At 36.0% G+C, this 11,641-nt stretch overlaps 4 protein-coding genes across 4 annotated transcripts; 2 read left to right on the forward strand and 2 right to left on the reverse strand.

The window, feature by feature from the left end:
• Positions 1 to 239: 239 nt before the first annotated feature.
• On the forward strand, positions 240 to 3,942 carry LOC105797065 (LRR receptor-like serine/threonine-protein kinase RGI2). Its single transcript, XM_012626997.2, has 2 exons — positions 240 to 3,128; positions 3,357 to 3,942. The coding sequence occupies exons 1-2, from the start codon at positions 338 to 340 to the stop codon at positions 3,800 to 3,802; spliced, it is 3,237 nt and encodes a 1,078-aa protein (XP_012482451.1). The 5' UTR covers positions 240 to 337; the 3' UTR covers positions 3,803 to 3,942.
• A 1,154-nt stretch (positions 3,943 to 5,096) lies between these two features.
• LOC105797067 (uncharacterized protein C57A10.07) lies at positions 5,097 to 7,326 on the forward strand. Its single transcript, XM_012626998.2, has 3 exons — positions 5,097 to 6,105; positions 6,390 to 6,514; positions 6,777 to 7,326. The coding sequence occupies exons 1-3, from the start codon at positions 5,511 to 5,513 to the stop codon at positions 7,101 to 7,103; spliced, it is 1,047 nt and encodes a 348-aa protein (XP_012482452.1). The 5' UTR covers positions 5,097 to 5,510; the 3' UTR covers positions 7,104 to 7,326.
• A 1,459-nt stretch (positions 7,327 to 8,785) lies between these two features.
• Positions 8,786 to 9,970, reverse strand: LOC105797068 (pathogen-related protein). The gene is made up of 3 exons (XM_052628990.1): positions 9,824 to 9,970; positions 9,217 to 9,735; positions 8,786 to 9,155 (listed from the first exon to the last, which is right to left on the reverse strand). Exons 2-3 carry the CDS (start codon positions 9,502 to 9,504, stop codon positions 9,012 to 9,014), a joined length of 432 nt encoding a protein of 143 aa, XP_052484950.1. The 5' UTR covers positions 9,505 to 9,735; positions 9,824 to 9,970; the 3' UTR covers positions 8,786 to 9,011.
• Positions 9,550 to 9,955, reverse strand: LOC128039899 (pathogen-related protein-like). Its single transcript, XM_052628824.1, has 2 exons — positions 9,824 to 9,955; positions 9,550 to 9,735 (listed from the first exon to the last, which is right to left on the reverse strand). The coding sequence occupies exons 1-2, from the start codon at positions 9,953 to 9,955 to the stop codon at positions 9,550 to 9,552; spliced, it is 318 nt and encodes a 105-aa protein (XP_052484784.1).
• Positions 9,971 to 11,641: the final 1,671 nt, after the last annotated feature.

The raw sequence follows: 11,641 nt of genomic DNA on the forward strand, positions 1-11,641 counted from the left end.
ATAAATAAATAAATGAAAAAGAAGCTGTGGTGTCCACCATGTTTTGGTCTCTTTGGTTTTTTTGGTGTTGTTTTGTCATTTTCAGACACCCTCACGAGTTGTCATGCAACTTAGCTCAAGGAAAAAAAGATAAGCAATCTTTGTTTGAAAGTGTTTGGAAAATTACATGTAACTATCAACCCTTTTTTCATAGACATACATATAATGAAAGTAACATTTTACAGTGTAGAAATACGAGTAGTAAAGCAAATTAAAGCATGCATGTCCAAAAACAACCATGAGATTGGATATCTATAACTAGAGGGAGATAGAACAGTATTCGAATACTATTCTCATCATGTCAAGCAATGGAATCGGTATTATTCTCTTGTTTCTCAACTTTGTTTCATCCATTTCTGGGTTGAACCATGAAGGTCTCTCTTTGCTTTCATGGCTTTCTACTTTCAATTCTTCTTCTGCTGCTGCTTTCTTCGCTTCATGGAATCCATCCCACTCAAATCCATGCACATGGGATTACATTAAATGTAATCATGGAGGCTTCGTTACTGAAATCACAATCTCCAACATCAATCTTCATACAACCTTTCCCACTCAGATCGTCTCTTTTCAGCATCTTACTGCTCTTGTTCTTTCACGTGGGAACCTCAGTGGGGAAATTCCACCTTCAATAGGGAACCTCTCATCATTGGTCACCTTGAACCTTAGTTTTAATGCTATCTCTGGAAATATTCCTGCTCAGATTGGGATGTTGTCTGATTTGCAGTCATTGTCTCTGAATACAAATTCCTTACACGGAGGGATTCCGAGGGAAATTGGAAACTGTTCAAAGCTTCAGCTGCTTGAACTGTTTGATAATCATCTTTCTGGGAAGATTCCAACAGAGATAGGGCAGTTGGTGGCACTGGAGATTTTCCGAGCTGGGGGGAACTCAGGTATTGAAGGTGAAATCCCGACGCAGATATCGAATTGCAAACGACTAGCTTTTCTTGGGCTTGCAGACACTGGTATTTCAGGGCAAATTCCAACAAGTTTAGGGGAGCTGAAGAATCTCAAAACTCTTTCAATCTATACAAGCAAACTTAATGGTCACATCCCACCAGAAATAGGTAATTCATCAGCCTTGGAGGATTTGTTCCTTTATGGAAACCAACTTTCTGGTGAGATTCCTGAAGAAGTGGGTTCATTGAAGAATCTGAAGAGGGTGTTACTGTGGCAAAACCAGCTGAGTGGGAGAATTCCAAACTCACTTGGGAACTGTTCAAGTTTGGTTATGATTGATATCTCATTGAATTATCTAAGTGGGGAGGTTCCTTCATCTCTTGCCAATTTAGTTGCATTGGAGGAGCTTCTTTTGTCTGGTAACAACCTTTCTGGTGAGATACCACCTTTTATTGGCAACTTTTCAAGCCTAAAGCAACTGGAGTTAGATAACAACAGATTCTCTGGTGAGATTCCAGCCACCATTGGACAACTGAAGGAGCTTTCACAGTTCTTTGCCTGGCAAAATCAGCTTCGTGGAAGCATACCAACTGAGCTAGCCAACTGTGAGAAACTTCAACATTTGGATATATCACACAATTTCATTACTGGTTCAGTTCCAAGTTCTCTGTTCAATTTGAAGAACTTGACCCAATTGTTGTTGTTATCAAACAGACTTTCTGGTGAAATCCCACAAACTCTGGGAAATTGCACTAGCTTGACCCGTTTAAGGATGGGATCAAATAACTTTAGTGGTCACATTCCATCAGCAATCGGGCATTTGCATAGTTTGAGCTATCTTGAATTATCAGAAAATCAGTTCACTGGAGAAATTCCTCCTGATATTGGCAACTGCACTCATTTAGAAATGGTAGATTTGCGTGCAAATAAGCTCCAAGGTACAATTCCAGCGTCTTTTGAATTCCTTGCTGATCTTAACATTCTGGACCTTTCAATGAACAGCATAACAGGCACCATCCCTCACAACTTAGGCAAGCTGACATCGTTAAACAAGATGGTAATCAGTGGAAACTCAATAACAGGTTTCATCCCTAAGTCACTGGGAAACTGTAAGGATTTACAATTGTTGGATATAAGCAGAAACAAGATTGCTGGTTCGATCCCGGAAGAGATCGGTCTTCTGCAAGGACTCGATATACTCTTGAACTTGAGTTGGAATGCTTTAACTGGACCTATGCCAGAAAGCTTTTCAAATCTCTCAAAACTGGCCAACTTAGACCTTTCTCACAACATGCTAACTGGGAGCCTTATGGTCTTAGGAGGCCTTGACAATCTTGTTTCATTGGATGTCTCATTCAATAACTTTTCAGGTGTCCTTCCTGATACTAAGTTCTTCCACAATCTCCCCAGCACTGCATTTTCTGGCAATCAAGAGCTCTGCATTAACCAAACCGAGTGCGGATCGAGTGGAAGTCCCCATTCGAAAAGATCAACCCGAAATCTTATCATGCGCACTCTTTTCAGTGTAACTGTAACCATTTTAGTAGTCATTGTTGCCGTGTATTTATTTATCAGAGTTCATGGAGCCAAACATGAAGATGATTTCTTGGACTGGCATTTTACCCCCTTCCAAAAGCTAAACTTCTCTGTGAATGACATATTGACGAGTCTGTCTGATTCAAACATCATTGGAAAGGGTTGTTCTGGTGTGGTTTATCGTGTTGAGACAACCACAAAGCAGGTGGTTGCAGTGAAGAAACTATGGCCAATCAAGAACGGTGAGTTTCCGGAGAGGGATTTGTTTTCTGCAGAAGTTCAGACCCTTGGATCCATAAGGCATAAAAATATAGTGAGGCTACTGGGATGTTGTGACAATGGAAAAACCAGACTACTCTTGTTTGATTACATCAGTAATGGGAGCTTAGCTGGATTGCTACATGAGAAGAACATGTTCTTGGACTGGGATGCAAGATATAAGATCATACTTGGAGCAGCTCAAGGTTTAGCTTATCTTCACCATGATTGTATTCCACCGATAGTTCATCGTGATATCAAATCCAACAACATCTTAGTTGGTCCACAGTTTGAAGCTTTCTTGGCAGACTTTGGTCTGGCAAAGCTGATTGATGTTTCAGAGAGTCCAAGAGCCTCCAACATTATTGCAGGTTCTTATGGATATATTGCTCCAGGTGAGTACAAATATTTCGGTCTGTTAAATTATATGAAATTTTTTCCCAACATCTGCCTTTTATGTTCTACACCTGTTTTTTCTTCAACAAGTTTTAAGATTTTTAGATACTTAGAGATATGCTCCCAGTTCCTTCCTATATATGTTGAATACAGTTACCAGACAGGACCACTTCATTACTTCAACGTAGCAGCTAGCTTATCCCTAACACTATTATGACAATTTGCAGAGTATGGATACAACATGAGGATCACAGAGAAAAGTGATGTATACAGCTTTGGTGTAGTTCTCCTTGAAGTTTTAACAGGCATGGAACCAACAGACAACAGTATTCCAGACGGCGTCCACATTATCACTTGGATCAACACTGAAGTTCGTGAAAAGAGGAAAGATTACACAACAATTCTTGACCAGATGCTCCTCATAAGATCAAGCACACAAATCCAAGAGATGCTTCAAGTGCTGGGGGTGGCTTTCTTATGTGTCAATCCGTGTCCCGAAGAACGACCCACCATGAAAGATGTAACAGCAATGTTGAAAGAGATCAGGAACGAGAATGATGATTCTGAGAAACCAAATCTTCTTTGTAAAAGAATAACAAACAACCCCGAAGCTACAGTTCAATGTTCTAGTTTCTCTAGATCATCTGAACCTCTCATTAGTTCACCTTCATAATTTATGTGCTTTAGTTTCGTTGGTATTTGCTTCTTAACAGCCATTTGTATAGCTCTGAATCCTGATAATTTGTAGCAAAAGTAAGCCTCAAGCTGCTACTTCATTAATCTGATATGAACTCCTTAGCATTGCCTTTTTTAGTTCTTTGATGCATATAAACGAATGAAACTGAAGGCCCTGATACGTCTCAGAAGACGACTATCGCGAGGCAGTGGCACGGTTGTCCTGTAGGAACAGAAGAGGAACAATGGAACTTTATAACCGGACTGACTAACTGTTCTCTTCATCATTTCCCCCCCCAAAGTAGGAACATTGACAACTACTAAGATATGCAGGTAACCCAGCGGCATAAAGCAAGATATCTGAATGCCATCAAGCTGGTTGCCTATATATTCCAAATGACATGATAATATAATCTACTAAAGCTGAAATTCTTTTAAAAAATTATCACTCATTTACCGTATATTTTACAAGACCAAAATTGTCATCAAGGGGTCGATTTTGTATTTGGGAGATGTAACTCGTGGAACAACAATTGTGTATATTATGTTTCTAACTAAGTTGGTGTTACGACAATTGTGTGTATTATGTTTCTAATTGAGTTGGTGTTATGAGTCAATTAAGCATCAACTCAATTAGATAATGACTAAAATATCATTGCTTAACAAATTGAATTGCATAATTTTGAAGGTGTTTTTTTGTATATTTATATTTTTATATAAAAAATAAAAAAATGTATACACGTAAATGGGATTTAAACTTGTGACACTATCCTTTTAACATTTCTATTTTACCATTTTAATTAAAATCTCATTTTTATATATTTTTATAAATATATTTATTGTACAAATCTATCTTTCACCAATTTATTAGTAGTAGTAGTATTCCTATCACATACATATGTGTGTGGACAAGGGCGAAACTAGACAAATTTTTTGGGGCAGAATTAAATTATGTATTTTTACGACAGTAAAAATATAATTTAACCATTTTAATAACTTATATATTTATAATTTTTAAAAGATTAAATCAAAATTTTAACATATTAGAAGGGCTCAGGCCCTGCCAGCCCCGTAGCTTCGTCTTTGCATGTGGACATGATGTATTTAAAATAGATGTATGCATTTAAATATAACATATAATAAACAATTAATTAATAATAAGATATACAAAATTTGTATTTACTTTTAAAAAAACACTGAAGTCTAATTCAAACTTGGGCTTGTATCGTAAGTATTTTTTTCCCATCGATAAGCAAGCAACCTTTAGAAAACAACTGGAAGTTCTTTCGTTGGGCTTCAAATGGGCAAAACCCAAGAATTCAGTCCCTGTTGTTAGTCTTCTTCCCTAAGCCATCATCTCTGATTTTTTTTTTTTAATAAACAAACTCTCTGAAATCTTGGATCTGAATTTCTATCCTGCCAGGCTTTCGGTGAGTTTACCCTTTCTTCCTCTGCTTTGATCTTGTTTTTCATGTAAATCAAAACCCCATTTTGTTTATCTGCCTAAAAATTCATTTCTTCTTTCTTAAGCTGCAAACGAGAAGTTCAACTCGATTATCAAGACCTTTCCTTTTTCACTAGTTTATGTTTTGGATTTGTTGAATTAAATCTCCAAATTCTTGATCTTTAGTCGATAATCTGTTGAATTGCCTGTTTGGGTATGCTTTGTTTAAATCTCGAAGCTTTTCAGCTGGATTTCTGTTATCATGAATAACTATCCATTTGGGTCAAATAGCCCTAAGTCCTTCAATGCCTATCCAAGGGGTGACTTTGATATTGAATTAGGTAATATCAAAAGAACCAGAAGGTCTAAAGTTTCATCGTTTTACCCTGTTAGAATGATCAAATCCTTGGCTAACAGGCTTCACTACTATTACAAGTTACACCCACTCCTTGTTTTCTTTGTTTCCTTGGCATTTGGGGTCACAATCCTCATAGGTCTATCTCTATATGAGCACCACTATAGGATGCTGAGAAATTATAGGAAACTTGATGAGGGGTTCAGTAATTACTATCCGTATGCCAAGCTTAAGAATCTTGTAATGGTTGCTGGGCATTCAGTTTATACAAGCAGTAGTTGTGAGAAAGTCGATATGGAGGATTCTTGGTTTTTGGAGCCGTATCAGAAGAATCCAGGCCAAGCTGCTACCTTTTTGACTCATATAAAGGAAGGGGTTGAAAGCACCGCACAAGATGGTGCGGCTTTGCTTCTGTTTAGTGGTGGAGAGACTCGGAAGGATGCCGGTCCTCGAAGTGAGGCGCAGAGTTATTGGACGGTTGCTGACTCGAAAGGATGGTTTGGTATGTTCACTTTATTCAGTCTTCCATGCTGTCCTTACATTCGTTATTTATACTTGAATGTTCCCATTGATTTGAATTATGAAATGTAAACTTGAACAATTTATAATGATTGCATTGCAGTGATTGTTTACCTAGTTTCTACGAATTTATTCGTGGTTCATACACACCAGTTAGTTTGACCTTTAAATCCAAATATGCAACCATTTGTAGCGCACTAGTGAGAACTTATTTCGAGTTTGCTTTTAATTATCCAAGTGTCGTTATTATATTCGATTGTTTTTTAGGGAAGGAAGAAAGTGTGAAGTGGAGGGCATTAACAGAGGAGCATGCAAGAGACAGCTTCGAAAATCTTCTCTTCAGCGTTTGTCGGTTTCGAGAGCTTACTGGGACATACCCACAAAACATAACTGTAAGCAAATCCTACTCGAACCATTCTGCATTTTGTTAATCTTTCTTACTTTTACTTCTCCCTCCCTCTCATCTTCCCTCATATCAGCATGTTTTGATAAGGTGAAAGATTAAACGGTCGAGTTCGTCTTTGATGCCACCATGGATTCCCAAACCAAATATATTGCTTGTGTTTTCTTATCTAGAGGTTTTTTGTGATATGTACTTGCTACTTTCAAGTTTCGGAAAGAAAATTAATCCTAATACTATTGCATTTGGATCAGGTTGTAAGTTATGATTTCAAGGAAGAGAGATTCGCAAACTTGCATCGCTCTGCAATCGGCTTTCCTGAGTCACAATTTTTTTACAGAGGCACCCCAGCTTCATCGACTGCAAAAGAAGCGGCTTTGAAAGGTGAGGCATTGGTGAGGACTCAGTTTCAGCATGATCCATATGGATGTATCGGATTGCTTAAGAAGAAAAAAGTAGGCCGTGATCCTTTCCATCGGTCGATCCCGTATCCCAATGGATGCCCCGAAATTGAAGGTCTGTTTAGATATTGCGGGACTGCTCCTTATCAAGGTTCACTCCCATGGGCATATCAAAACTAACCATAGCAAAAGACACTTGACCACATAATTTTGTTATATAAATTTTCAATAACCAAGTTAAAAATAGAGAAAGAAGATGAATTTAGACCTAGAATTACATATATCATTGTTGTGTTTGTGTTATTTTTTATATTATAGTCATGTTCGAAGTGTTATGCGTTTATATAAATTTCGGCATATTAATATTTCCTGTTATAACAGTTTTAGGAGTAATTATTTTATATATTCTTCCCACCTCATTATTCATGGTTCTTTTATAATTATTTAATGACATTTCAATAAATTTTTTCATGTCATTAACACAATTTTGATAATTTTTTTATCTCGAACCTTGAACCCCGACTCTTGAACTTGAACCTTGAACCCCGACTCTTGAACTTTGAACCTTGAACCGTGAAACGGAACCCAAAACTCGCACTTGAATCTCGAACTTTGAACCCTAAACCTCGAACTTGAACCTTAAACCTCAAACGTCAAACCTTAAACATCAAACCTTGAACCCTAAACTTTAGACCTCGAACTCCAACCGCAACGCTTGACCCTGAACCTTGACCTGAAACTTTGAATTGTGTACCTTGAACCCTAAACTTTGAATCTTGAATTTAAACCCAAACTCAAACCTTGAACTTAGGTTTAAGGTTTGGGGTTTAGTATTTAGGGTCGTGGTTTAAGGTTTTTGGTCTAGGGTTCGGGGTTTGAGGTTCTAAGTTTGAAGTTCAAGGTAAAAAAATTTATCAAAATTATGTGTCAATGGCATGAAAAAAATTGTTGAAATGTCATTAAATAATTTGAAAAATACCATGAATATGGTGGGGAAAGGGTCCATAAAATAATTTGTCTAGTTTTAGATTTTTTTTTAGGTTATAAATAATTAAATCAACAAATTTAATTAGAAGCAATTTATAATAGTTATGTATCCCTTCCTCCTATTTGAAACGTCTTTTCCATTTTACAAAAATGTTTTAATTTCAATTTTAGTTCTTTTATTATATTTAAATATGAAATTTAATCTTGTCTTATGTTTTATAATGATATTAGTTAGTCCAATTAGCTAATTTAATTAAATTTCTGATTAAAATGTTATACTGTTATATATAATTCGAATACATTTGTCTTATTTCTTTTTTGACATTATAAAGCAATGGTCAAATTTCAATTTTGGCTCCTATACTATGCTAAAAATTGGATTAAATTTATATACTTAATTTTTTACATGATTTAGTTCTACTTTTATAATGTTATTAATTAGTCTAAATGGTTAATATTATTAACTTCTTCAATTATAATGCTAATTTTTAAGAACACTATGCCAACAAAAATTTATTTTATCATGACGAGTTTAAATGCGTGATTTTAAGAAAAAATTTACATAAGTATTTTAAATAGAAATTTTTATTACAACACTACTAAGTGATTTTTTTTCAAATTTCAGGCTATTGAATTTAACTGAAGAATAATTTTAACGGTGGTAACAACTAAACTTGAATTTTTAATTTTAAAAAGTAAAAGAAATAAATTTCTAAAAATAAAATAAAAAGAATAGATTTCAAATGTATGAAATATATAAGGACTTAGATAATATTTTAACCTTTAAATTTTTACTTCATAATTTAATTTAAACAAATAATATAAACCAGACTAGATTGAATGACTAACCTAGCATTAATCTTCGTCCCATTGCATGTTGCATTAACTTGTGTAACAACCTTTCATCCATACGAAACCTTAAAAGAAAAGATGATAATAGAAAGCTTTTGTTCCATGTCTAGGGAACTTGCTTATTTAACAACATACAAATTTGGACAAGGAAGTAGGAACCAGCAAGTGGCTATTCATTTTAAGCGACAAAGAGGTAACCCCAAGTTGTATTTATTTTACATAAAGTTAAAACGAAATTTGGGAATAATTCTAGCCCGTGTTCCTCAGAATTGGACAACTTGAAGCTGCCTCCATAGCAGAGCTATCAATGGCAGCACCTTTCAGGAGACCACCAAGCAATTCTCCTCGCTCATAGAAGAACTCCACTCTCCCAATTTTCATACCTTCATCCACCTATTTCACAAAACATATAAGCAAATCGTCGTGTTATCTTCTATCGATGTAATTAAATTACCCGGTAGATGGCTACTCCGTAAAACTCCACCAAATCTCCAGTAGGTGCGTGACTTTTGAAAGGACCTTCATTGTAACCCCAGTGTCTAAACTTGAGGACAATCTCAGGAGGTCCGGTATAAACCTTAAGAACCTCAAAGGCAAAGCCTCTTGGGAACGTTGTTACGAATGCCTTATGAGATGATTCATCTGTTTCTTTTTCAGGATCGTAACATCTTAGTTCTTCAGGAAGGGACGTTTGTAATTGTGGGTTGTATCCTCCTCCCAGCTTCTTTATTTCCATCATCATCAAACCATCATTAATGTTTTTAATTCACAACAGCAATTGTGAAAATCAATGTTTCAGCTTCTGGTTTTTCATTTTTTCTTTTTTTTCCTTTTTAATACCATTTAAGCTAAATGTGTATTTGTTTACGTCAATTGTTTTGAAAACTTCGAGGGATGCCTTGTGGAAAATCTCCATTTCCCATGACTTTACAAGGTTCTGCACTTTCTCTTCCAATGATCCAGGAGGCCATACCTTCCATTAACAGATTGAAAGTTCATTAAAATTTACTCCAACATGAATATAAGATAAAACAAGTAAAGTATAGAGAGAGAGGGAAAACCTTAGTTCTTTCGTCTTCGAAGAGCTTGTTTACAATATCATAATTTGGAGGTCCTCCATATCTCCAACTGGTGTTGAGCTCACCTTCTCCATGCAAATAAGAACGATATTTGTCTCCTTCCATGCCTGACATTGCTTGCTTCTCTAAGTATTTGGTGGGGAAGGGGGGGGGGGGAGACAATAATTCTTCTGAATGAATGGTTTATAGTTAATTAGTAACTCAAAAGCATCAAGCCACCGTTCAATGCATGTGCAATTCACAATATGATAATAATCTCGTGTCTAGTTGATTAGTCGTCTTCAAACGTATTGATCAATGTTTTTGGTCAGAATACGCTATCAGTTGTATTTGATTCAGAATGCGCCTTTTTGTTGTTGAGGTAACTTCCCATTTTTCCCAAATAAAATGTTTGAAGATAGTTCAAGTGGTACCATACCAATTATTATTGGGATTTCAGCTAGCAATACAAACACCTCCTTCCCTCAACAACGAAAACAATATCTACCATAGGTGGCAGTTTGGCCGATTTCTTAGTAAATAACACTTCAAAAAATTTTAGAAAGAGTCCAAAGTATCCAATCATAATACATACACTTTCAAAAATGAAATGCGGGTAATTTATAAATTGTTCAGAGCATCTCATACATTACTTTGGATTAATTAATGGTGTAAAAGTCAGAAAATTTTTAAGGGTTAAAATTAAATTATATATTTTTATAATAATAAAAATATAATTTTACTATTGAAATAGTTTATATCTTTATAATTTTTACAAGATTAAATCAAATTTTATCATTTTTGAAAGACTAAAGTGTAATTTAACTATTATTAATTTAAAATTTAAATTTTATAAAAAATAATAAAAATTTTGGTATTTTAAAAGATGTGGCCAACTCCTGCATTCCCCACCGATGACATAAACAATATATTAATGTTAATGTTATTATTATATTAGGGAGTGATTTAAAAACGAAATGGTTAGCTCATGGCTGTTATCTGAGGCAACTGAATTTGGAGAAATTGGTGCTCCGTCACTACACCAAAACAGGCTTTTAGCGGCATCTTTTGTGGCGTTTGGACGTCAAACGCCGCTAAAAATCGCGCATTAGCGGCGCAAAAACTAAAACGAGGCTAAATATCAGGCATTAGCGGCGCTTATTTCGAAACGCCATAAAAGAACATCATTAGCGGCGTTTACCATAACGCGCTGCAAAATCTCAAGACCAAAACGCATCGTTTTGGTCTTGATGTATACTAGAATTAGTGGCGATTAATATAAAACGCCGCTAAAGCAAGTATTAGCGGCGCTTACGAAGAAGAGTCACAAGGTGTGTTAACCAAAACGCAGAGTTTGGTCTAGAGGTATAGACTTTGTGGCGCTTATAAGAAAAAGCCGCAAGATATCCTAACCAAAGCGCACCGTTTTGGTCTTGGTGTATGTTACAGTTAGTGGCGCTTAAGGAAAAACGCCGCTAAAGGATAATATTAGCGGCGTTTTTTGAGAAGCGCCGCAAAATATCTTAACCAAAACACAGAGTTTGATCTTGAGGTATACTAAAATTATTGGCGCAAAGCGAACACGCCGCTAAGGCACACTATTAGCGGCGCTTTGGGATAAGCGCCGCAAAATTTCTTAACCAAAACGCAGCGTTTCTGTCTTGATGTATACTATAATTAGTGGCGCATACTGGAAAACGCCGCTAACTCCAGTATTAGCGGCGCTTTTAATAAAACGCCGCAAAATATACTCACCAAAACGTAGAGTTTTGTCTTGAGGTGTGTTAGTATTAGTGGCACTTATGGGAGCATGCCGCTAAA

The sequence above is a fragment of the Gossypium raimondii genome, chromosome 3 (assembly GCF_025698545.1).
Source record: "Gossypium raimondii isolate GPD5lz chromosome 3, ASM2569854v1, whole genome shotgun sequence".
NCBI classification, from domain to species: Eukaryota; Viridiplantae; Streptophyta; class Magnoliopsida; order Malvales; family Malvaceae; genus Gossypium; species Gossypium raimondii.